This window comes from Caloenas nicobarica, chromosome 2 (genome assembly GCF_036013445.1).
Source record: "Caloenas nicobarica isolate bCalNic1 chromosome 2, bCalNic1.hap1, whole genome shotgun sequence".
In the NCBI taxonomy this organism is placed as follows: domain Eukaryota; kingdom Metazoa; phylum Chordata; class Aves; order Columbiformes; family Columbidae; genus Caloenas; species Caloenas nicobarica.
Genome location: NC_088246.1, coordinates 22,578,974 through 22,606,241, shown reverse-complemented (window position 1 = coordinate 22,606,241; position 27,268 = coordinate 22,578,974). Strand labels below are relative to the sequence as shown.

At 39.7% G+C, this 27,268-nt stretch overlaps 1 protein-coding gene across 1 annotated transcript in view; it reads right to left on the bottom strand.

Moving 5' to 3' along the window:
* Positions 1-474: 474 nt before the first annotated feature.
* CUBN (cubilin) overlaps positions 475-27,268 on the bottom strand; it is a 143,336-nt gene continuing 116,542 nt past the window's right edge. The window contains 11 exon segments of the mRNA XM_065628711.1: positions 475-582; positions 985-1,220; positions 2,513-2,678; positions 3,934-4,115; positions 4,232-4,379; positions 5,221-5,429; positions 5,907-6,069; positions 6,928-7,133; positions 16,992-17,209; positions 18,154-18,283; positions 20,636-20,836. Of these exon segments, the coding sequence (XP_065484783.1) occupies positions 475-582; positions 985-1,220; positions 2,513-2,678; positions 3,934-4,115; positions 4,232-4,379; positions 5,221-5,429; positions 5,907-6,069; positions 6,928-7,133; positions 16,992-17,209; positions 18,154-18,283; positions 20,636-20,836 (1,967 nt within the window).

Sequence of the window (27,268 nt, the reverse complement as noted above, 5' to 3'; positions counted from 1 at the left end):
TCAGGGGCCATTTTGTAGTAATTTCTGATTTTATTCTAATTTGAAACTTTACCTAGCATTTTCAAGGATGGTGATATAAAACCACATAACTCTATAGAAATAAAGACAACTTGGCATCTTAGGTCCTCTTATCAACTTGCTGTTAAGTATTTTGTGTCTAAGTTTTATCCTGGCTAATTCACTTTTTATACCATTGAATGTGAAACTTTGAAATTATGTAGAAGACTATGAAAAATGTTTCAAAATCTAGCAAAAACTCAATTTCACAGTTGCGTAGATAATAGTTTATTTTCAGTACAATGGGAGATCACATATTTTGACAGAACTCTAAATTCATAACAGCTACACTTACAGTAATTTTTAAAAGGCCTTACCTCAGCTGCAATTATCATAACCAGATTTCAGACTTACTTTATGATCTAAAGTCTCTTCAGTATAGCAAGGAACAGTAATATAGTTCTCATAAACAGTGTCCTAGCTTGTCCAGCTTAACTGGAATCCTGATGGTAAAGTCACATATTCAGCATGAAATTTTATATAGACTTGATGAGATGTAGCAGTAAATGGAGCAATGTTTGTATCCTGAAATTAAAGAAAAGAAAAATGAAAAGCTTTAGAGAACATCAAGATTCTTTGGAAAAGCCTGTCAGAGAGTTAAAACTGAGGCAAAAATTGGATCACAGACTCGAAGTGACCTGAGGTCTGTGCTAGATACTGCTGTTGCACTTCTCCTTCAGGGTATTATAAGTCTTTAAATCACAAATACAACTAAATACAGAGCAAAATATCTTGATGATGCCTCCCACTAGATGTCACTGTAAGGTCTGCATTGGAAGGCTTCTAAGGTGCCACAGGAGCCTTATGCCTTCGCTTCCACTCATCTGTCTGGGATTCATGCCAGGACTGGGGAAACAATCCTAAATACCAAACTGTAAAGGTACATTTTAACCACCTATAGGGAGGCAGAGAGTAGGGAATACATACCATCCCGCAGAAGGGCCCGGCTGGGGGGGAGCTGGCATCCGGCCCGTTGTACAGGATCAGGTAGTTGCTACTGCAGTCCCCTGGGTCATCGATGCTGATGAAATCGAAGTTCACTGTGACGATCCGTCCCTTGGGCGCAGTAATGACCCACTCGCAGTCTGTGCTGTTGGGGTAAGTTGCTGGGTAGCTGGGACTAGCAAATGAACCGGTGCTGCCGTATAATGTTCCTCCACATCCTGGAGACAGACACTGTTAATTAGCTTACAAGGCTTTGTTTCACAAGATACTACACAATGTAGTACATTAGTACAGTATTAGTAACAGCATCCGATGGGAAGGAGCTCTACAGCTCAGCTGCATGATGTGTGAAGAACTGGTTAGTTTGGTTTGTTTTGAACCTACCACCTCCTGGCTTTATCTAATGGCCTCTGGTTCTTCTATGGGAAAAGTCAGTGAACAGTTGATCACTATTTATCCTCCAATATCACTCAATTTTACAGACCTCAGTAGTTTCTTAAGTGGATTTGAAAGTCTCAACATACCTCATATATAAGCCATTTTTCATACTGAGCCCTTAGTTATACTGGATTCTTTATAATAGGAGGAGACCAGAACTGTCCACATTGTTCAATTTGTGTGTTAACTATGGCTTTGTACAGTGTCAATTTGTCAATTTGTCAATTTGCTCTCTCTTCATATCCCAACTCCTCTTAGGACTGTGCTAGCCTACTTGACTGTTAGTGAGCAGTGATCTCTGGTTTTCATGGGACTATTTTACCCTGAGATCTTGTTGCTGGGTACTAAAAGTCAATTCAGAGCCCATATTTTTGTAAGTGAAGTTAGGATTGTGTTTTTGTTTGCCCATGTTCTTCAGCATCACTTTCCTACACTGAACTTTATCTGCCTTTTCATCACCAATCCACTCAATACTGTAAGGTTATTCTGCTTTTTAGCTGACCATGAGCTTTCCTACCTCCAGTAATTTACTGTCATGAACAAACCACTACCTGGCTATTCACTGCCATTTCGTAAGCCATTTACGAATGTGTCTATGATATACTCACTATACAGCATTATAGTCACGTTATTTTCTTGGGGCAAATTTCAGTCCTCTTCAGGCTTAGCAGTGCCTAGATCCTAGAGCACATCACAGCTGGACTATTAACGGAGTAGTGTGAGTCAGCACCACCACTGCCCTGTGGATCCCAAGATAGATGGTCCTGATATTTTCTGACCTCTCAGTGAAAGAGGTCGATCTTCACCTTAAGTGGACTACATCCTCTGAGGTTGCTAAAGTCAACATTAGAGAGAGGGAATTGTTTCCATCACATAAAATGGGTCTTGCCCCACTGGTCTTCAGGAACAACTCCCTCTCTGCAGTGACTGAACAGGGTGGACTGTGGGTGCTTGGGAAGGTCTTAAGTGTTGATGAGGCAGGGCCCAAACTGAGCAGGCTGAATTCCACATTTCTGTATTTTCCTTCTATGTACAATTGCTGAGTGGAAATACTTTGTAATTACAGCCTTACCACTTGATGATGAAGTCCAAGTAATTTCATATCCATCATGAGCCCCTGAAAAATCACTCTTGAAACGAAGGTAGACAACATGATTTTGGGGGAAGATGGGACTGGGCACAGTGTTTCCACAGAATCTGCCAAGTAGTGGTGATTGCACATCACTCCCATTTCTGACCTTCAAGGGGCACAAAAAACATTGTCAACATTAAGTCTCTATGCCAGTTATACACCAGTACAATTATGCAGTGATAGAAGCACAGCACAAACTATGGAGTGACTTGCATGCATACCATAATTGTCATTTTAATACTGTTATTTTTCCTACTATATATTTCTGATAGAAGGAAAAAGAGACCTTTAACCAGTCTGTCTGAGTTTTTTAAGTAACTGCATAGAACAAGCATCAGAAACAGGTAGCTAAATTTTGCATGTGGTACATGTCCTGACTGAAAAAATTATTTGACTAGTAGCTAAGATGTGCTTTTGCAATTCAAGCCCATGTTTTACTTTTCAGAAGAATTGTTAATATTCCCAATGAAAAGATTATTTCTTTACCCTGCAGACAACTCTTCTCCCTGGTCACATTAAGACACAGATCATCTTACATAGCTCAGATTTAATCTCTTTGGGGGTTTTGTTTGTTTTGTTGTTTTTGTTTGTTTGATTGATTGATTGGGGGGGGTTGTTTGTTTGTTTTTTCTTTTTGTCTGAGCTCCAGTAGTGCTGGTGCTCAAATCCATTTCTTGAGACAGTAAAGAACATATGAAAGGAAAACTAAATAATGATTCTGCTACAGACATCTGATTTTTGTCATCTGACCAGAGAACAGGGAGACCTTCAACAAGTGTGAAAGGACAGAGTGAAGATTATGTGGGAGCTTTTATTGACACAAAGTACCTGTGCAAGTATCCTACACTTGTTAGCAGAGCTGCCTTTTTTTGGTTTGGGGGTTTGGTGGTTTTTTATGGTGGTTTTTTTTGTTTGTTTGGTTGGTTGGTTGGTTGGGTTTTTTGTTTTTAAGAAAAAAATGCTTTTTTAGAAAAAAAAATATTTTTAAGAAAAATGTCAAGCAGATGGTATCTACCTACTCCTGGAACGAAAGCACTCAGATTTATGGCTTTCTGTTCATGCACAGATGTTAATATCAGATGAAAACTATCCTTGCTTGCTCTGCTAACTGGGTAACATCAACAAGAGCAAAGTAAAGATGAGTTAGCTGATAATGAAACTATGTATTCATTGGGCTTGGACTTACTGTAGTGTGTGTTTAGCCTCTTACTATAACATCCAAGTACCTTTCATCATAAAACTATAGCAATAAATTAGTCCTCAAGGTCAGTTCAACTCGGACTTGCTCCAGCCTTATTAATATCTTATGAAGTCAGCAGATTTTAACACAGGCTAGCAAAATATGTATACTTGCTCGATACCTCTAGGAAATCACGAGAACACTGGATGCTGTCCTCCAAACTGAAAGCATGGAAAAAGAGAGAAATTGTGTGATTCTGTGGAGCTCGTAGAATGATAGAACAGTCCATATTATTGGGGTGACGACCAGGCCAGCCAGGGCTCTTCAGGTAACCAAATGGCTGGTTATACTCTCTGCTGCAACCTTGCGACAGAAAACCAGAAACACATAAGCATTGCAGATCTCTGTATTGCTTTTCACTGTATGGAATCAACAAAGAGAATGGCAGGTAGATTGTTTAGCCATTTCGTCAAGCTTACCTGTAGCTTGATAGGTAAATCTGACTCCATTATTAATCATATATCCATCTGATTTGAAAGTCACGATGGCAGTACGATCATAAGAATAAAATTCAGGGACTGGAAAAGTTTCAGTGCCACAGAATCTGTGGACTGATCCTTGGCTGTGCTGGAATTCAATACATGCCAAAAGTTACTTCTACTTAATGATATAATTCAGTTTTCTACTTACAGAACTTGAGGTGAATAAAGCTCTCAGCAGTATCTATACCAGTTATGCAATCGCTTTTTAAAGTTCTCTTGGAAATCACTTAATAATGTCTCAAAATTTTCTGTTCAATTATTATGAGAAACAAATAAAATGTAACAGGTATTTTTTATGCCAAAATAAGAAACAATGAAAGAAGGTTTAGAGTAATGTAATACAAGCGACATAAACAGTTGTGGTTGTTTTTTGTTTGGTTGGTTTGGTTTGATTTTTTTGTGGTTTTTGGTTTGATTTCATTTTGGGGGGGTTGTGGGGGGAGGTTTGTTTTGTTCTTTTGTTCGTTTGCTTGGTTTTGGTTTTTTTTTGGTGGTTGTGTTTTCGGTTGTTTTTGTGGTTGGTTGGTTGGTTTTTTTCCTGGTGCTTTCTACAAAAACTCTTCTTGGCACAAATATTTGGTTTTATTATGGTTCTCGAGTGGGAGGAAGTAAAATTAGTTTATGAAAACTTGCTGTTGGGCAATATTTTCTGTGTGTTAAGTTTGGCAGCTCTGTTACTTGGTGCAACTGTGAAAAATTGTGTAACAGTTACCAGTTCTAATTCAATGTGTTCATAATGTTCTTCCATGAAGCCTGTGTGCCAGTTAACACAACTTGAGTGGGACACAGTGCATAATGCTTCGAATGTGCCCCTCACACAGAGTCATCAACTAATCTACTACCAAATGTTGGGCTTCTCCTCTCTTTACAAGGGGTGAAGGGAGCTGAGTGTGAATGGGGAATGCAATCAACCATGAATTTCTTACTGTTGGCGAGTCCTGTAGCTCTAGGTAGTTTTGAGAGCAGTCCTGGCTGGCATGGAGGCGGAAGGTCTCTACCACCACCCTGACTTGCTGCTGCGGGGGGGCATCAATGACCCAAGTGCAGAGAGTAAATGGTGGATATTCATTTGGGAAGTTAGGAGACATTGCAGTCAGGGATGTGGAAGTTGCATTATATATTCCTCCACACAGTCCTGTGTAAAATAGTAATAAATGCATCACAGACTGAAAACCTTTCCAACTGGAGAAAAATATTTCTTGAGAAAACCTCCACTGGACAATATACTTTTGTATTTACCTGTGACTCTCTAAAAGAAAAAAAAGCAAAACACATGCTAATGCTTTGTCAATGTATGTTGTAAAACTCAAATAAATGTTTGTTGCCTATAATATCAGAGTATTTGTTAACAGTGTATGTAGAGTGTTCCCTGTTTTGCCCTCCAGACTGACAGCCACCCCGCAACCAGCCAAAACCGATGCAAACTGCACGGGGGTCTAGCAGGGTTGCTTTTAGCTCACTTGTAGATGCTCCATAGAGCTGTACTAGGGATTGTATTTGCACCTTCCCAGGCTCTATATCTAGAACAAATTTTTGTGATTTATTATGTAAATATGTATTGCCACAAAAAAGTCACAATAATATATATGCATATGTGTATATGTATACTTACGATCCACTGTGGTGTAGGTCACATTGAAACCCTCCCTCTCCACAGAATTATCTGTGACAAATTTCACAGTCAATGAGTTACGGGTAGAAAGAAAAGGAGCTGGCACCGTAGATCCACAGAACGTGCCAGCTAAATTGGCGTTTTCATTATCTCCGTCATAAAGCTGAAAGAAGAAAAGCATATAAACCATGAATACTTTAGGCACAACAAATAAATAGAAATAAAGTTCTCTGACCCCTCCTGACATTACAATTTCTCTTACTTGAAAGCACGGTAGGTGCTCTTGTGCTTTAATAGGATTTTCTTGATGACTATAATTATTCACTGCCACATTAACTAATTCTCCTGGACAGTGTAAATCTCATTACTGAACATTCTGGTCCCATCTCAGCAAATCTATCAAAAATTTATTCTATTTGAATTTAGCATTCTGATTTTGGTTTTATACATAATCTCAAAGTGCTTTGCAATGAGAAAGGTTGATTTCATTCACCAAAATGTAGAATTCTTGCCTAGTTTCACTGAGCATCTCTAATGCTCAACAGAATTTAAAACACTTCTTGGTGGATCTTGTTTAACAGCATTCTGCTGTCCCATGTTTTGTATGCTCATCTCCAAGAAAATATATTTCACAGGTGAGGATTTAGCATCAAGATTGATTTATTCAAAATTTTATAAATTATTTTCAAGCAGTTTTGTATGGTAATGAATCTGCATGGTTATTTTCAAAGTGCTTGGATTTTGGTTTGTTTCTATGGTGCAAAATAAATACTCATTTATATAGACAGTATTAAGAACAGAAGCATGTCCCCATAACAATGTTAAAACTCTTATTGGTTTCCAAAAAGGCAGGATGTCATCTGGAGTAGCAATCTAATCCACTGAAAACCCCCTGTAATTATATTAAGGAATTTAATTTCTTCATAAGACCATTTTCTATTAAATAAGTTTTAGCCTCATGGAGAGGATAATGGATTGTATCTCACTGATATTTTCCTGTTAAAATGCACGGCTCTCTTACTTTGACATAATCGTATCGGCAAGTCCGAGCAGACTGTGCTTCAAGCCCAAAAGAAGTGAAGGTGAGGTTGATCAGTTTGTTCACAGGTGCAGTTATGATCCACACACAGTCCAGATTTTTCTCATATCTTCTGGTTACATTGGAGACTGGAGAGCCAAAGCTATAAGCTGAATTTGTCAGGTAACCACCGCAGCCATTCTGAGGTCCTGTTGAAGAAGCAGAAGCTTTTTAAAAGCAATTCCTGGCATTTATTTGATCTTCAGCTCTTTAATGTCAGGTCAGCAGCTTTTTTCTGTGCTACAAAATTTTACTGTCCAGTCTCACAAGGACTGTCTGAATGATTAAAAGGCTTTCAACACAAACAGCATTAAACAGATACAAATCACGATTAGGTTTGGTAGAGTGAATTAAGAAAGATTCATGTCTTCTGTTGAATATAAAATCAGTATCCACTTTCAAAATGTAGCAACAGATTTTCTAAAAGGGATGGAAATGAAACAGAAGAATAATGGTTAGAAGGCCTTGTAGCGTAATTCGTATCTGCTAGTAAGAGTACTTGGACAGTAGAGGGCACTGGGTTGTTGACTTTGAAAATCTCGTTAAAAATGAAGTCATTTTGGCAATATGGCCTTGCTCTGGGGGGACTGAATTTGGCAGCCTGATGCTGGGACGCAGCCTCATATTCAGGAATCTGGCTAAAAGGGACTCACTTCTGGAAGCATTTTGTGTGGTGGGAACCCCTCTGAAAAGCTGGCTGCTTTTCATTTGGATCCCACTTACAGAACTAAATCCCTCACTGTGAAAATTTGAACCCAATAATGGTTTTGGTCACATTGCAAGAAACTAGTTTTGGAGAAAAGCAGTATTAGAAGACCAGAACCATTTTATTGCATCTAATTACAAACAAGCAAAAAATACAGACTATCTGAAGGGATTTTTTTTTTTTGCTTCTCTCTCTTTTTTTTTTTTTTTTAGTAGCTTGATTTCCAGAGATTGGACTGAAATCTGGTCAATTTGCTTACTTTATGCTTCCTTCCTCGGTCTTTATGGGGTTTCCTGGCTGCTTATTTAACTCAGGAATTCAAATAAAGTACGGTTCATACTCTTGCTTTTGAGTCCGAGAAAGATTTGGTAAACTGCACAGAGCAAAGCGGTAACTGCAAGCAGCCTATTGTCTCCCACAGCGAATCCTTTTAGGAGAATTAAATAATAAAAGAAGCTACAGCTGTGGCTAAGCAACATGAGCCGAGTTTCAGAATTTCATGTGTGTGTATAAAATATTCCTGTCTGGCTGACATACAGTGACTTAACCTTGACACACTGATATATTTCCAGTGACATAAAACTGCACCCCCCTTGAGCTACAGTATTACAAAAGATCGCTCTGGTGAAAAATCAGCATCCAAGTATCAGGATTGCGTCAGTAACCCGGGGTTGGAGACAGCCCCGTCTTGCAAGACTGTAATGGTTAAACCAGAGTGACTAAGGTCAAATGTTGTCCTGCTCCAGTAACCCAAGCCGGAAAAACCCCACCCTAAAGAAATCTGCTTGAAACCGAAATCTTGATAACACGAGATTTAAGCTTTTGCTATAACTAAAAATGAACAGAAGGAACTTATTGCAAAGTGAAAAAGTCAGGATTTAATAGACTCTAGTCCAGTTTTGTGGGCTGTTAATGAAGTCAGAAACTTGGAAAAGTGTTAGCATTCATTCCAGTGCCACTGCAGAAGCAGAGAACAATAGTGGGGGGAATGCAAGAAATAAATAATGTTCTTACAAATAGCCTAGGGAGGAGGAAAATGTCAGACAGGAGGGTGCCTGGGCCCTCAGAGTGCTGTTTCGCTATATTTTTCTCTGGGTTCACCATTCTGCATGATTTACTCAGTTGCACTGAAACAATCACATTGGAGCCATACCCTGCTCACCATTTTGGACACCATCTACTAAATGTAACGTTAAGCAGATAATCACCTGGCATAAATCATAGTCCGACCATCCAGCCCTGCAATACTGAATCTGGAGTGACATATGGGTCAGATACCTCGCAAAGCTCCTTCACCCTTCTCAGGCTTAGAGTTGCAGAGATGCCAGTCAGAGCATTGCAACAGGAATCGGAGAATTGCCACAGAGCCATGCAACAGGAAAGTTCTCAGTGCGGTTGGATATCAAACATCTGGACCTTTGCAATGGTGCACTTCACTGCTAGCTCTGCAGCTATAAAGACAGCTCAGATGACACAAAATACAGATGTGGGTAATCTGTGTATGTACAGCACATAAAATGGACCTGACAGAGGGAGAAACAGGCCATATTCTCATTATCAGAAGATTAATTCTAGCTAGTATAGCCAGTAATAGCATCTAACGGGAGATAAATAACTAAAAGTATGATTTACAGTTAATAAAGATGAAGTTTCATCAGTGGCTTTCACAATGCTTAGCCTGCTCAGCTGGGGTTGAGTCAAATGCTTGCAGGACAGCATGTTATAAATAATGGTGAGACTGGAAGCCAACCAGATATCGAGTAGACCTGCATCAAGCCAAATAAAGAGCAGCTCTTGTTGGAAAATCCATCTATCCTGGTGTTTTTCAGTACTGATCAACATTACATCTGACTGCAGCCACTAAAAGTTACAGACTAATGAAGATGTGTAGGGTAAGGGAACACCCACAAGTAAATGAAGAACCAACCGCTTAATTTATAGACTAGACTCTTAGCTATTAAAATCTAAACTTGATAAAAATAATAAGAAATGTAACATAAAACAATTTGTGGGCAGATAGACCAACTGCATGGCTGACTTGTTTCTGGTTTCTTAAGTAAAAATCATAAGGTCATCATAAATCAGATTGCAGTCTTGTCCTCCTCATAAACAGCTTGCCAGAGAACACAAATTATCAGAAGAACTAGGGCACACACTGTCATCACTAATTGCTTTTGATGGGAAGCATTAACGAAACTAAAAAGCTGAAGGACCATTCAGAAAAGAAGGAATTGAAGGTTCCCTGTGGCAAATAAATATAATTACAGCGGAGAACAAGCAAATGTTTCACAGTTAAGATTTATATCCTCTAGATATGGAATGAAGATGAAGATGAATCTTTGAAGCTGCCTGCCTTTGAAGCACAGCCAGGGGTAAGGTTCATTTATACTGGTATGGGTGCAATAAAAGGGAGCCTGCCGAGTAATTTTAAATCTATCAGAAACCATGAAACCAATGACATTTCAAACCATAACAAACTAATCTTGCTGCTCTTCCCTCCTTACTAAATGAGCACCACAAATGTCTACTAGAAGGCAGCAAAGTTCAAAGAACTGTTCCAGTTCTGCTTGAACAGTAATGAAAGTCCTCTCCCATATTTCTGAATTGTATTTGGTGTCACCTAGAAGCATCCCTGGGAACTCCAGGCTTCTCACTGATCTGAACTAAAAATCAGAGTAAGCAAAAATTGGCTCTTCCAAGACTAATGTTCTTTCGCGATGGATCTTTTTTTCCAGTGCAGAGGAGGCTAATTGTGGCTGTAATAATCAGCTCATAGCTTGTTTGGATCATGGCTTCACACAGTAAGGCTCAGAAGGACACAGGGCTGGAGGGAGGAATTGTGCAGTCGTACTTTATCTCATGGATGATACTGTAGGTTAAGAAACCTTCGCAAGCTGAGCCGAGCTGTTCCCGTGTTTGGCAATCGCCTCACAGACATTGTGATTTCAGTGCCAGCCCCGACCACAGGGCCTGCAACATTTCAGGAGGAGACTTCCGAAAGCACAGGACTCTTTTTAGTCCTTAGTCCAGCTGTTAGGCAGAAAGGGTTTTTTGGCTGGTCTGATGGCCTGGCAAGGGTACCAGCAGTGACATTCAGGACTGTAAAGCCCCAGTCTCCTGCTTTAGCAGGATTTCACAAGTGCAGTCAGGCAAAGTTCATGTTCTTAAGTTTTAAGACTATTGGCTGATCCCAAATGTGACAGTCCAGACATGTGCTGTGCCAAGCCTGCCCTAGTTCTGCAAAACTGTGATGTGTGTCCATCCTGTCCATCTCCTTGATGCTTGTCTGGGAGATCAGAGGCAGACACGTAGTCTGGCCTCATTCTAAGACTTTCTAATACTGCATTAAAGTACTTGTTGGCATCACAGCCACCCAGGCCCCTGCAGGTCTCTCTTGCAGCGTGAATCAGAAATGTCTCCTCACCCTTTGTATGCACCAGAGTACAGATTTTCAACTGAAGAAGTCATTAACTTCAGACAAGCTAAGACAATTCATGCCAGCAGAGAGTTCGTCCACAGCTGTGTGAAGTGCCTTTAATCTGAATATCGCATTGGCTTTTAATCATTTAGTCATGACAAAGTTCTATTTTATCACTGTGTCTGAAAATATTTTTTTACCTCATTTTTTCAGATCAGTCAGAAATGTCTTATTTAAATGTCTACCTCTCTTCTTGTCTGTCCAGTTTTAGTATGCAAACTACTTCTATTTATTTTGCTTTGGGAGAAGAAATGTCACAGACATTAAATAACTGACATTTCTGAGAGGCATTTGTAGACTATCCCTTAGCTCAACAGTTGTGTTCTTTTCAGAGATACTGAAGAGATGTATTGCAACACTGCAAGTGCTTTCTGAATTTAGTCAGATTTCAAGCTGATGCATACTTTTATATTTAAGCCCCAAAATACATTTAGAAATAGACTTAAGAACATGTATTCTAAGCTTCTTATGGATGTTCTTATTTTCATAGTCTATAATAAGATCAAGAAAATATATTATTAGCCGCAATTAATTCATTACTTTGACTAAGCTAATCATAGTTAAGCCATGACAATGTAATGAATCTGAAATGTGTAATATTAATGTGTAAATACATTTGTTGAAAAAATGTGTGAACCAAAAACCCAAAGAAATTTTTACAGGAAGACCTGAGAATTTCAGGCAATGTGTTTCTCAGCTAGACCCCCTGCAGCACCAGTTCTAAGTTCAGGTTGGATATCTTGAGGCACACACCTGGAAATTGGTCCTAATGGCCTGTGAAATCTCTGCCAGGCACTGCTGCTTTTCCAAAGGCATGAGAAAATGTAACAGTGTTCTCATGCCACAGTCACAGATACATTCTTCTAAGATTTTTTTTGTTGGACGGAGAAAAATTTGCAAGAAACCTGAGATTCAGCTGTGCCAAGTCCTTTCCCAGCTAACAGGCTGTAACTGCTGTTGTCAGTGCAGGTGCCTGGTGCCTCCTACAGCAGGTGCTACATTATTTACATAAATCAGTGCAATTAATTACTGCTGGTGGTTTAAGAATTTAGAAATGACTCACAAAAGAACACCTAACCCTGACCTGTGCAATAGAATAACCAAACCAATATTTTACACCTTATATTGCCCATTCAGAACTGGTTTTTTTTTTCAGTAATTCTGAACAATTAAAAAAACCCAAACCAAACCAACAAACACATACACAAAAATTCTGCAGGAACTCAGCATGCTGAGCACTGCTGAAAATCTGCACCTAGAAATGGAAGACAGAGTGAGCTAAGGTTTCCGTTTGCAGGGCAGAACTGGATTTAGAACTATATTAAGCATTTTTTTGTTGTTGATAAAATAAAATAGCATAAAAATGCTGTGAAAATTCTACTGGATCCATTTTTAAAAGTACACTTTAATTTCATTAAGGGAAAGCATAACAATAAATCCATTAGTGATAGGCACTTAGTGAATTGTATTCTAAACAGGAAACGAGTAATTCAATACACAGCTAATAGAATAAAGGCAGACAGATACCTCCAGGTGATTTATCAGTTAAGTTACAGATCATTTTGTCAGGAAGAAAAGCATATAGATTATCATCTGTTATATACATACTAGGTTATTTATGTAAATTACCTATTAATGCATTTTTCTGGAATATCAGAGAAGATTCCTTTTTCCAGCTATTTTTCTTCTACGCTCTGCTCGCTCATGTTCTTTTTTTCCTATGTAAAATGATTAATATTCTTTCAATACAAATGTTCATTTGAATAAAAAGGATGGAGGGACCCTTGAGGGAAAAACTGGGCAAACTGAGGACAACGCAGAAGACAGGGTGTTTAAGGACTTCACATTCCAGCAGCCTAATGGTTGCCAAAGGTTTTGGAGGCATTTCTTCTGCCTTAGAGTCTACAACACGTTTCCTCATTGTTGCAGCCCTATTCTTCTTGCGTGTTGATATCCATCTGGTTTTCCTCATCTTGTGTTTAAATCGTAATCTCTTTGTGACAGCAGATCGTTGTCTTATTCTGCCTGGGCAAGTGGAATCATGGCCCATGAGCTTGTAGTTCAAACAAAGAATAGCATTGGTGTTAATGCAGTGCACCATACTGCTCTTTCACAACGTATAAATGTGAATTTCTACTGCACGCTCACAAGAGATAGTATAAAAAAGGAGAAGGGAAAGAGTATAAAAAAAGGAGAGGGGAAAGAGCTGGCTACAGCTTGAAGTCAAGCAGGATTTAGGGCTGTAGAGAAAAAGCAAGCAATCTTCCTGCCCTCCTCCATCCCACCATCCTCAATGTCCCAACTCCAGTTTTGCCTGTATTATGTCAAAAAAAGCACAGGAAGAGCTTTCTGACTCAACCCACTTATCTAACCATGTGTAGCACTTTGCTTCTTGTAAATTCATGTGGCTTCCTCAGACAGCCCCCATGAGCAGACCTGCTTTTCAGAAAACCCCTGGATCCTTCTCCGATGGTTTAGAATGTGGTATGTTTTTCATTACTGAGACAATGGAGCTACATACACAAGCACAGAGAGCTGCCAAGCAGAAATTATGTTCTGTAAGGTCACAGCTACATCTCCCAACAGGGGTTGCTGACTCTTTAAAAACAAGAAAAAAACCCAAACCCTTATATGTCTTCTCAGCCTTTGTATCCTAAGCCTCAGAGGGATCACAAATTGGGGTGAGAGGGTCACCCCACTGCTGGATGGGAATAGGCAGAAGCTCCATTTATCACCGAAGTACAAAGTCCCTGCTATCACAGCAGGGGTGGCAGAGGTATGTGCAGGCTTTGTCCCTGCCAGCCAGGGTCAGCTGGAAAGCTCAGGTCTCCTCTTAGAGCTAGAGAGATAATCAGGAGATCCTTGGCTGAGTCAGAAGCTCGGTACACGCAGACCTCATTCTTTGGGGAGAGATCTTAGCTTTCCTTCCTTCACAGAGACATCTCATGTAACCAAATGCCTTAAGCTGGTATTGATTTATCTTGCCTCATCCTTTTATTGATTGTGTAGAGGAGCACACGCTCGCTGTGGAAAGGAGGTATAATTCTCATTTCACAGACTGAAAACAAAGGCAGAAAAAAGGTCAGTGGTAACTAAGGTACGAGGAGTCTGTATTTCCACAAATCTAACATTTGGAGCAGGCTGGGATCTTTCAGTCAGCCCAGTTCACCAGCTTGGCCTGAGAGCACATCCAGTGATTCCAAAAATAAGGCTGATAAGTATCCAAACTTAGCAGCAGATATAGTGAAATTATAAACCCTCTGAACTGCACTGAGGGCCTTACGTTCCCCTGCCTCAAATACACCATATCACAGAGTCAGTTATGACAAAGAATGCAGCTTATGAAATGTGCGCTTAACAACATATTGCACAGCGCATGGAGTAGCATGGTGAAATAAGACATTTGATAAGACAGGTGAAATGTCACTGTACTGTCAAATTAATACTATTTCATACTTTCTGTTAGTATCCCTTTTCTAACTGGGGGGGACCTTCAATATTCTAGTGGGTGCAGGATCAGTGATGCAAACAAGTTGTTTCAATTAAAACAGAGCATTTTTTTTCTGAAATTTCAGGGTTTGACTCTTTGAATGCCTGGATACTGTCAGTCTTGCTAAGGTGGTGTGAGTTTCCTACTTCATCTTCTCTCTTCCCTCCCACTGCAATGGTTATCAGATGGACTCCCTCCTAATAAAATTCCCAAGAGAGAAAGAACAGATAACCCTGGATTTTGACAGTACCACTGAGAGAAGCCTAATTAGGAAAGAAATTGGAAGAGCTTGTGAGGAAAGGAAATAGTTTAGTTTGCTACAAATGGGTGTACGGTTTCTGCTTGCTTCTTTCCAATACATAATCAGGGTCACTCACAACATTAAAAAGAGAGCAATAATTACATTATCCAGTTGTGCTTCCCTAGGGTAACTACAGAATAATGAGCTCATTGCCGTCCAACAGAGAATGAGGCTTCTTGTTTCTCTGCAGATACTATCTTCCTTATCCAACGGATTTATCATTATAAATTGTCATCTGATTGCATTTGCACTCTTACAAAACCACATGGGTTTTATCTATTGACAGACATGAGGGAGCTTCTCTAAAGCACTATTCAGAATAACAGGCTTTTAGATCTTCATGGTTTTATTTTCTATCATTTGAAGCAGAATCTCAGACCTCATAGTACAAAGATGTGTCACAGATTTTCCTGGCTCTACTTTTTAGACAAGTCAAGCTGGAAACAGTTATAGGACTGTGACTCATGTTTTCCTTTTATAATACCCTTTTCTACTTTTTGGCCATTCTGTACTAGCATGGGACTGTCAGGATCCTTCCTAATGGCTGTGTGGTTTAGTCCCTGTGGCTTCCTTCCCACAGCAGAGAAAGCAGACCTGCCATTAAGCATTTCACCACCACAGGCCCTTCATCACACAACCCACATCTCCGCATGCCCATCTTTTCCAACTTGCAAATCCATTGCTCCTGAGTAACTCCTGCGACATCACAATCTCCCTTTCCTGGGGAGCCTGCAGGAATGTCCCTCCAAAATTTAGCCTAATAGATGTCACAGTTTATTTATAAAAGGCTTTGCCTCAGTCTAGGAAATTATCAGGCATGGTACTGACTTGAAGAGCTTGGCTTGTGTTCTGTTATGTGCTTAAGCAGAATCTCTGGCAAGTTGCAGAAATAAATCTAAAGTCAGTGGCTAGAGAAATTGACTGTATGCCAACAGGAAGAGCAAGAGCTTGGGGAGTTCCTGATGATCTCAGCCTGGAAACAGGAACCCAGGCTGTGGGGGATCTCTGACAGCTGGTACCTAACGGTTTAAGGACAGCAACACGTGAAGCAACATTATTTTACTTGAAATAACAGTCAACAAAAATGGTCTTAAAGATTCTTGTAGCAATTACTTAGAGTGAAGCAAAAGAAGAGTTAATAATAGTAATGACCATGAGGTTCTGTGGGAATATTTTTATTGGCAAAGCCCATAGAACCAGTTATTTTCCTAATCTGTAAATACTTTCTCAGATTGTATCAAATGAGAAAGTCACTGGCTAGGGGTTGGGAGGGGATTCAATGACTCAGCAGAAGACTATGTTTGTTTTGCCACAAAGGCCTTTCATTCTGAACTGTCTGAGTGCCAGCTTTGTAAACGGACAATTACTTCTTTTTAGATCACAAAAACAGTGAATTAATTACACAGGGAACTAGTAGGGATGACATGAAAGCAATTTACATGTAATAATCATTTGTTATCATCTCTAAACAATTCAGGTGTTACAAAATGGTAAAAAATTCCTTTTACAGCTTGATCTTAAAAACAGACTACTGAGTTTAAAGCTTTTTTAAGGCAATAATCAAGCTTTGCCCCTGACTCTTGTGTCCATCAAACCATTAAACACCCAGAGCCTTCTCACTACGATGCCATTTATGTTGTGGCCCTCTAACCAGACTGATCCACAAAATCAGCAGAGCTCAGCACAGTGGTCCCTGAGGGAAACATCCATCTTAACTTATCTTAACACTTTAGGTTTTTAAAAAGGTGAGCAGTGAACTGCGAAGAGCTAGAAATGGAGAATGGGTGGAAAGGAGGCATCTTTAGGGCACCACCAGCCTTTGACTACAAGAGTTCTCAAGCTTTGCCAGATTTCGTCCAAAAGAGACACCTGTAAGTGTAAGGTAAATAACCTTAGTTCAATCAATTTTGACAAAATCAGAAACTCTTTTCTGCTTCCAGCACCCCTAGTGAGTGAGACCATAACTGCTTCTCCCCAGAGGAAATTACTTACTAGCAGATTCTTGGGGTTACGAGTCTGATCATAGTCTTACCTAATGTCTCTCTGAAAGATGCTTTCCATCCCCTGTCTGCTCCAAAGAAGTCAGTAGTAAACACCAGGAACAAGTTATTACTGGAGCTCTTAATATTCGGAGGTAGTTCTGCACCACAGAATTTCCCAAGGAGGGGAGCGTGGGTGTCTGAGCCGTCATATACAGCCACATAATCCTTGTAGCAGGAGGGAGATATTTCAAGCTGGAAGCTGTTGAATCTGTAAAATACAGTTGGAGCTTTATGTATTGTATTTTCATTTCTATTCCAGTGTTATGTACATTTTTAGTGCTTGAGGACAGGTCCAAACAATAGCAATAGCCACAGCCATACACAGACAGATACCACAAAACATTTCTCCTAAGAAACAAGTGAGCAGCACTATTAATTGCATGGCAAAACCCTCCAGTCAACCAGCCTCCAAGAAATAGTGAACCTCACCCCCTGGGCCTCTGGCAAGGCAAGCTGTCAGCACACCTCGGCTTTCTGGGAAGCAGCAGATCCCCCTGTGCAAACACACTCACTCTCACTTGTGCAAATTGCTCAGCCTGCAATTTCCTTGGGCCGCGTGAGAGGCATACAAAATGCAGGCTGAGACTGCAGACTAGCTGGGTCTTTGGCTTTATTGTGAAATGTTCTCTTAATTCACGATCAGCATATATGTGACAGAAGAATGTATCCATCTTTTCATTTCTCAGTGCCAAGATCTTGTGGCAGCCATACCCCTCTTTAAGGCAAGGCAGCGCACACTCAGAAGTCCACTCTTTCTGGATAGGTATTATTACTTGGGGTGTAAAGTGAGTACCAGCCTTCTAAAATAATTATTTTTTTCTTACATCAACTCACAGGAGTCTCAGAACTCCTCCAAGGCTGATAGCATTTAACTAAAAGCATCAGCTGCGTTTTTACAGCTTCTTAGTCCTTTTGGTGACCAAAGTGGGAAGTCAAAATTGTGGTGATGTTTTGCAAATAACGAGTTACAGAGAAAGATGTAAGGGGAGCCTGAGGTTGATAAAGGTGGCTTCAGTAGCCATTTCTCATTTTAGTTCAGCTTTCCCCTTGGAAAAGGAAAGACAGGGAGAACATTGTCAATAATTGCTGTCTTTAACTGGATTCAGAGAACAACCTGTCCTCTTGATGACAAGTTGAACTTGGATTACATACTTGAGGGCCACTACTTTGCTGTTTCCGACTGTGATGTAATATGAGCAGTTCATGTTGTTGTGGTAATCAAGGACTGAATGGGCTGGACTGCTGATAACACCGACAGGGCCACTGAAAATGCCACCACAAGCTGCAGGGGAAACAGAAAAAAGAGTGATTAATGTCTGAATACCAGCTTGGTCCTAATTCTCCTATTTCTTGCAGGAGTTTAGCCATAAGGAAAGAAAAGCCCTTGATAAATAAGAGCAGTCTTCACTGTCATGCCTAGAACTGTTAAATGTGGAGATGTCCATCATGTTGTGGTCTGCAGTGGAAGACCAGTCAGTATTGAAGCAATAGGTTGTTTCAAGTCCATACCAAATGTCAATGTCTCTGTGTTTGTGCAAAGACTGAGCCTGATTTCATGTGTGCCTCAGTAGGAGCAGTGAGCAGCAGGATGAGGTGGCTGCCCCATGCAGCAGTGTGAGGATGGTGTGTCTGGAGGAGCTCTGCACCTATTCTAGCTTGCCCAGAGAAACCTGGTTGATGTGTGGCCAAAGACATTCCCTCATCCAACCCCTGGCCCCATGGAAGCCTCTGAAAGTTTGGCAGTGACACAAAAGCAGCCACAATTGCACACATAGCCCTGCCCCTGACTTTTCAGGAATAACGGTACGCAAAGCCTCACCATCTCTCCACCCCCAGCAGGGCTGGGGCATTACTGTAGCATTTGTTCTGTGCAGAAATTCAGAGAGGAGTCCCCAGGTATCACTAATGCTGGGGACTGTTCCCCACCTCACCTTGTGCTGGGATGTACCAGCAGTGGGGGTGGCTGAGCTGGAGGGCTGTGTCCTTGTTCTCTGGCTGAGGGGACAGTCAAATTCTGCAGCTGAGAACTAAAGGCACTGCTTGGCTTCTCAGGGTTTCACACCATGGGTGCTGATGAGGCCAGTGTGTGGCTAATGTTTGTTCCAGCTTCAGTGCTTGAGGGAACAAAAGCTATTATAAAAGCAACTCTAATCTCCATTGTTAGTTTCCGCCTTTATTTTATGATCTTAACTTGGAAAAAAACCAAAACCAAACAAATAAAAAACCAAGAAAACCCCAAACGTTTCCCTGCATCCTGTTGATAAATGGCTCAAAGCCACATGCAGCATTTCATGTTTTAAAGGACATGCCATTGCCCAGGCCACCACCTTAACAAAGGCAGTGCCATACAGGGTGCTGCTGGACACAGAGCCCCTGGCTCCTCAGCTGGCGGCCTGGCGCACTGGCAGATAAAGGACAGGAGCCAGGAGGATAAAGAATGAGCATTATTCTACAATAGGAGAAGGAAGCCTTTTTCTTTTCTTTTCTTTTCTTTTTTTTTTTTTTCCCAGCAAACAACACAACTAAAGGGAAGAGGAATGTTAATTGCTAGAATCTGCTTTGTATACAGCAAGAAGATAATAAGGCTGCAGTCATCTTTCTCAAATGTCAGAAGTCAGATAGCAGCAACTGACTTGAGGGAGTTATGAAGGTCTTTTCCATGAGTAACTGCACATTGTCGTTTCTGAGTGCCGTTCCCTCTGTCTTATCTGTATCAGGCCATTCATTTTATATGAAGAATTTGGCCTTATGCTTTTTGCTGTGGCTTTGAACATGAGGAATGTATTAAGAGAAATACCAAAGTTAAGAACTCACATTTTCTCTGAAGTTAGAAAATGAAATAGCTTTCAAAAGTCAAAGTACTGTCTCTACCAGTTAAACCCAGAAAATATTAAAATTTGTTTTGAAATAAAATTAATCTTTTGGGATATTTATATTTGTGCAGATGTACATTCTAAACTCAGTTGGAAACTTCTTTTTCTAATATATATTTCCTCTTTAAAATGAAAGTGTTGTCATGTGAATGACAAAAAGTTTTGGTGAAAATATTTATTAAAAAATAAAAAGTATATCTAGATCCCCATTTTTATTTACATTAATACCTAGCACTGCAAGAGGGTAACCAAATGGAGACACATAGCTAGATCCATTTAAAGATCCTATTCTGGTTCCCATGTTGCATAATATAGTTTTAATATAACTGAGAATCATTCTCTTGTAAGTGATCAAATCTTCTAAATGACCTCAGTTAAATAAACCGGTAATGTGTGTCTCCTTAAACATTATTAAAAACCAACCAACCAAACAATACCACCCCCCCAAAAAAAACCAACAAAAACTCTGCCAAAATGGGTTGCATTTCTTTTCTACAGCAAAGGAAAAGTTTTTCAGTTTCCGACTTGGTCTCATGTAGCGTCTTGAAGTGAGAACTGTGAGACAACACATCAGTCAGTGACAAAGCGCACCAAGCAGTCCCATGTCCTGGTCCTGAGGGCTTTTTTGGGCAAGTGCAGAGGGAATATGAACCATCTGAATCCATCTGCAGTATTCCCAACATGAGGTACATTTCCTACACTGAGCCATTATCCAGCTGTAACATTTCTGCCGCCTAAAGCAAAGGACAGTGGCTACTCACCAAATGCTCTGAATCTCGCCTGGAATCCAAAGCCGGCAATGTGAGAGTCGGTGTAGAAGTTGAGCAGCATAGGTCCGAAGACGCTGACTGGAGCAGGGAGCTCGTTACCGCAGAGCGTGATGAGAGGATGTGGGGTAACCCTGGTCCCACTGAAGATGCTCACTCCATCATAAACACAAATTCTGCTCGAGAGTGCTGGGGCTGCATGGACACATAATGCAGAAGTGTAAGCAGCATATTTTCTATGTGATTTGCTGAGCTGCAAGTACATAAACCTCACACAGGATAAGAATTACATTTTATATTATTTTCCATTCCAGGAATGTCGATTTTTAACATGCAGAAAAAGGCAAGGAGACTTTGTATATAAGACATGAGACTAGTCTCATTCAACACATTCTATCATCTGGAAAATGCTCCAGGCTCCTTGAGTTCTTGGAAGTTCATAGTTGAGTGAACACCATCTATGAGGAGATGAGAGGAACAAAGGCAGATCAAAGCAATGCACCTTTTGTTACAGGCAACCAACTACCTCATATTTCTTTCCCCTAATGTGGAAGTCAGCACTCAGTGCAGGGAATTTTACATCATTAAACATGAGAATTTGGGAAAATATAAAAATAGTCCATGCACTAACATGTTTCAGAGCTGGCTTATTTCTTTCTGAATTCCCTCAAACTTTGGAGTACTAAACCCAGATTCTTCAGCTTGACTCAGAAGGCAAAAAAAGGTAAATTTAATCTCACAGTTTGCCAGTGAGATGCTATAACTGTGGCAGTCAGTGGAGATTTGGAGATGACTGAGCAATAGGAAAAAAAGCCAATGAATTTCAAGTGCAATCTGCTTTAGGGGGCAAATTGGTGCAGATACAAGGATGAGAAGCTGCCCATTCAGAAGCACTAAGAAACACAGAAATGGAGAATGTAGCATTCTACGATTTTTTTCCCCATTGCTTTTTATTTTCTCATTTGCAGTCAGGTTCCTGGAGCAATGAGCCATCCTGACTGCATGCTCTACCTTCCTGACTTCCTAGCCACCTCACCACTTGCAACCAAATTCAGCTGAGAGGTCTCAAATGTATTGAGTTCACATAAATTTCATGAAGGTCAGTAGCTGCGTTAGAGTGCCAGAGGAATGTCCCAAAAGAAGGACAAGCTGTGCTTTCAGTGTCAAGGCTGTGAGTTGGGGCAGAGACCTGTGAGCACCAGCCAATGCTGGGAGCTCAAAGCCACGTCACCAACGCCCTGCCCAGACAGGAACAATAAGGATGGGGAAAAGCTGGTGGTACCCAGGGTGGTACCACCAAGAGTTGTATGATGGGAGCTAGAGAGGTTTAGTATCATGTGGGAAAAAGAAGGGAGCCACATGGATAATGCAAGAAAGCTGGATTAATGCCATTAATGAAAAACACAGCACACATTTACTGAAAAATGAGCTTCATTAGTTGTTATGCTTATAGAACAACTTGATGTTTTCTTTCTCTTTTTCTTAATAATGGCATAATTCTTCTTCTCTTTTTCAAGCATAGTGGAAGCTGGGTTGTCACATGTTTACTGAGGTTAAGTTATCATGTCTAGCAATCTGTTAGCAACAATGGGGCAGTTACTTAACCTGCAAAGGATTAGTAAGGAATTATCTAAATTTAACAGGAGAGACACTGAGCCCACTGCTTACAGCGGAGTGATTCCCGAAAATCATTCAGGCAAAACAAGCTGCTTCCTAGTGTTGTAGGAAACAGGATGACTCATATTGAACAGGATGACAATAGGAATGGAGTAATAATTCTGTGTCACAAGAACAACAGAGTGATCCCAGCAGTCAGATATATTTTAGATCCTCTCTTGAGTTTTAATTTTAAAATTCTTTCTCTCTCAATAAGACAATGTCTTCTAAAATGCTTTACAATTATGCCAATAGGGAAATATGGTGCTTGTCTGACTCTGATAAGAGTAACTAAGCTGAAAACAACCAGCCACAACAGATAGCTGATTACACTGTTAATAAAATAATTAATTAATAAAGTCCTTAATGTCCTACCCTATTATGAGAATACTTGATAATGTGATACAATTAAAAAACATAATGAATTTTAAAATACAAAGAAATGAAAAAAAATAAATGGAGACAAGTGACAATTCAGAAGGGAAAATATTTGAGAAAGAAACTAAGGTCCTTTTCTGAAAAGACTTTGGAGAAAGGTGTAAAGTGAAACAGATTTCTCAGCAAAGCAAATGCCCGCTTTACCTGTCACAAATTGTTTCGAACTGCTGCACTGGAAAGAATAAGATGGTGGAAGTAGCATTTTGAGCAAAAGGCTTAATTTCTACCTTTGAATCCTCATTATTTGGGCCAATATAATTTATGACTCCTGAATCCTGGCAGGACTGATGATTCTTTGATCTCTATCTTGTAACTCATTCTCTTGTTTACACTTTTACTTAATTTCCCACCATACCAAAACACATTATTCTGTAAATAATCCTCAGCCTCAGATTCCTCTATTCTGCCTCTTTATGTCATACTTCCAGCCTCCACACATACTGAGCACATCATCAGTGATTCTTCTCTGTGGTTTATTTCCTCTAATTCTATCATGTTAGATCTTTTCTAGAATAATTTCTGTCCCTTGTGCTACCATGGAACAGCTTTCACAAGTCTCCAGAGATCTTTTCTTAGTCAGATGTCAGACCCACATTCTCTTTGAGCAGCCAGGCACTTTCCACATAGCTAGCACTGTTTTCCTTCATAAAGCCTTATCTATTAAGAGCTTTTGCTTATCCTTCTGGTATTACTGTATTCTCTCTTCCAATTCATCCATGAGGTTTCAATGAGACATCTCCTCTCATGTCTTTTTCTCTTTATCTCTTTTTAATCTTATCTTGGGCTACATCAAAAGAAGCATGGCCAGCAGGTCCAGGGAGGTGACTCTGCCCCTCTGCTCCCCTCTACTCTGACTCGGAGTCCTGCATCCAGCCCTGGAGCCCTCAATACAGGAAAGACATGGACCTGTTAGAGAGGGGCCAGAGGAGACCGCCAAAATGATCCGAGGGCTGGAACATCTCTCCTGTGAGGACAGGCTGAGAGAGTTGGGGTTGTTCAGCCTGGAGAAGAGGACGCTCTGGGGAGACCTTATTTCAGCCTTTCCGTACTTAAAAGAAGCCTAAGAGAAGGAAGGGGATGGAGTTTTTAGCAGGGCCTGTTATAATAAGACAGGGGGTAATGGTTTCAAACTAAAAGAGAAGAGATTCAGGCTAGACACGAGGAAGAAATTTTTACAATGAGGGTGGTGAAACACTGGCACAGGTTGCCCAGAGAGGTGGCAGATGCCCCATCCCTGGAGACATTCAAGGCCAGGCTGGACGGGGCTCTGAGCAACCTGATCTAGTTGAAGATGTCCCTGCTCATTGTAGGGGGGTGGGACTAGATGACCTTTGAAGGTCTCTTCTAACCCAAACTATTCTATGACTTTGTGATCTCCACATTAGCTCTGTATAATGTCATTTACAAGGACAAATGCAACCACTATCTCTATGCTGATGACCTCTTAAGTCTGTGTCCCTCCTCCAGGCCTCTTTCTGTTCAGACTGAAATCTTATTTCTGTCTCTCAACAGAACCATTCAATAGGAGAGACTTCTTTCCCCTCTCAAGTCTTCCCTTGTATCTGCTTTCTTTACAGTCTCATAATTTTGCTGGACTTCATTAGGTCCATGTCTATGATTTGGATCTCTCTAGGTCTTCACATCCAGGCTAGATGTAAATATGGTCAAGTGTTTCCAGTTATTATCTTTAAGATAAACTCTTTCCTATGCTTTCACATAGCTATGACTCTCATCCAAGAAACAGTTATTTTTCCAACATGGATATTGTACCATTCCTTCCCCTAGCCTTGACAATATTTCTTCCAGATGCTGCTGGAGAGATCAATTATTTGGCCTGATGTTATGAACACATCTCTCTTTCTTTGAATTGCTGCGTGTATTTGCTTTCAAGGCCTTTTGTTATCTGTCTGAACTCTATTTATCATCTCTTGGTACTGCTCAGCATTGATACATTGACTCCTGCCTCCAAGGTTCACATGATAAGAGCTTCAGTTGTCCTTACATTTCATTTTGAAATATGCTTTTGTGTTGCCTTCTTTTCATTTAGCAGAAATTTCTGTCCAGTTTCATTATTTTCCACAAAATCATTTATTTGATATGATGCTTGCACAAAATCCTTGACCAAATTTGGGCCCCTAACTATTTGATAACTAATAATAATGTCCTCATTCCATCTGTCTATAGTTATAGATTCTGTTTCATTTTGTATTAGGTAGAACCTGTCTTTGTGTTTAAAGTTTGCAAAACTTAAAATAATGAGGTTTTGATGCACAACTGTAGCTTCTGGTAACACAATTAGTAATTACTAATGTAGGAGAAGTATTACACAGATATATACTCCTGTGTGACATATTAACCAGCTCCATAGCACAAGATATTATTTTGAAAGCAAGGAATTACAAGTCTTTCACATATATATATATATATGCATATATATATCCTCTTTCAAAATAATCTATTGCAACACTTGTCTACTTTCTGAATTGCCTAGTAACAACTGAGAAAGCAGATAGAGAAGACTCCAAAACAAAGTTGTGACCCTATCCTAGACTGCAAAATTACAGCTGCATGTTTAAAAAAAAAAAAAAAGTTATTAAAACATTTTTCAGGTTGACATGGTATCAACACAATGGACTTGTTTTGTATGGACAGAGTATAAATACTACAGAATTCTAAAAGCAGATATTGCAGGAAGCCCCCATCCACTTCCCCTAATTTTCTATGATTAGGAATTCAGACTTTATTGGATGTTATACTCACTTGAAGAATATTACAGCCATTTAATAATACATTACTGTAGCTGTCCTAGAGGTGTATTTGTAGACATGTTCATCTGAATAAAGCTTATTAACAAAAAATGGATGTGATTAATTATTTCTTAGTAAGTCTACTAAGATAGAGAAGGGTTTTTTTTACTAATTCTAATATGTTAGATTTGTGTAGACCTTTGATCCAAGGAGTGAGGACAAATGGAAGACAACATTTATCACTGTCACAAAAGTGGGGCTGAGAAAACACACTAACCCGCATTTGATTGGTTCTTTATAAAATAACCAAATACAACAATGCAGGTGGTACTACAAGACAAAAGTGGCAACCTATGCAACTTCATGGAAAGGGCAAATCAAAAGAGGTTCTGTATCAGTATTCAGTTTGGCAAAGGAAGAGACATTCTTCAGACTGCAAGGAAATTACAGAGACTAAGTCCGACTCCTTTTGTAGGGTTGATGTTGCCTGTGTTTTGCTGCCTACATCTTAAGTATTTTGTGCAAGCTATTGTCTGTGGCTGCCTGTAATAGTCAATGGGTAAAGAGAGTGAGGGAGGCCTTCAGAAGGCAATTCATTCTGCTTGTAAGGTACATTTAGTTTTCAGTTTAAAGCACTATCTTTTTCACTTCACTATAGGAGGACATACATCTAGATGATAATCTAAATCAGATGTTTATTTTCAGGGCCATGAAGTCAGATAAAAATAATTTTTTGTTTTTATCACAGCAAATTTAGATTAAATTTTGATCACAAAATCAACAAACGCAGTTTCCTCCAGTTCTCTCTTGCTCTATTACTTGCTATATTTATGGCTTAATACGTACTTAATATGTAGTACATGCATGTCATGTTCATTTAGTTCAAAATACTGACATTGTATCACTGCTCTGCTTTAACCGACTCATTTGGAGTCATTCTTTATATCAGAACAGGCACCTCATCATAATTTAAAACATAACTACTCTACAGCAGAGATCTGTGACTACTCCATGAAGTCATTCAATTTTGTACCAATATGTCACTGCACTGTAGCCAATTACCTTCTGCTTTCTAATCTTCTGGAAAAGATACTTCAACCAGTTAAAATCAATGAGATATATATGCCTTGCAGGCATTATTTTAGACACTTAATTTCATTACTAAAAAACCATGAAAAAAAAAATTGAATTTCTTTTGAGAGGTCAAATAGGTAGTAAATTATGTTAACTGGACATGTAGCTAAGCTTTAAAAACCCCATCTGTACCAGTGTGGTTAAGGTTTTGAAGGCCACACTCAGCAACAATCTAAGCAGGTGCAATGCTTGCTGGCATATGGAATAGCTAGAAATGTTTTTAACAGATGTTCCCAAACATTGTCCTGCCTTTGCAGATGAACGAAGGGGGTTCACACTGGAAAGCCATAGGCACATGTGCTAAACATATTCAGTGAAACTACTGAATAAGTTTTCACTTCTGCATGGTAGTTTGCAAGATGGTGATTTCAGTCGTCTTTCCAATTTAAATCCAGGCAATTCCTCTTTGCTACAGGGTTGTATTTTAGGATTTTTTAAAAAAATATTAATAAGCAACTACTGGAGAGTTTTATACTTCTTCTTTTATAACCGGATGCCCTTTAGCTCATATCCAAAGTTCTTTTATTTCATGTGACTAAGGACTTTGAGTTTGTATAGCCTAAGGAAGCCTATAACAGTAAAGGAACAAATTATCCTGCAACAAATAGAATATTTTTAGTAATTATTTAGGTCTGTGTTTATTATTACATCT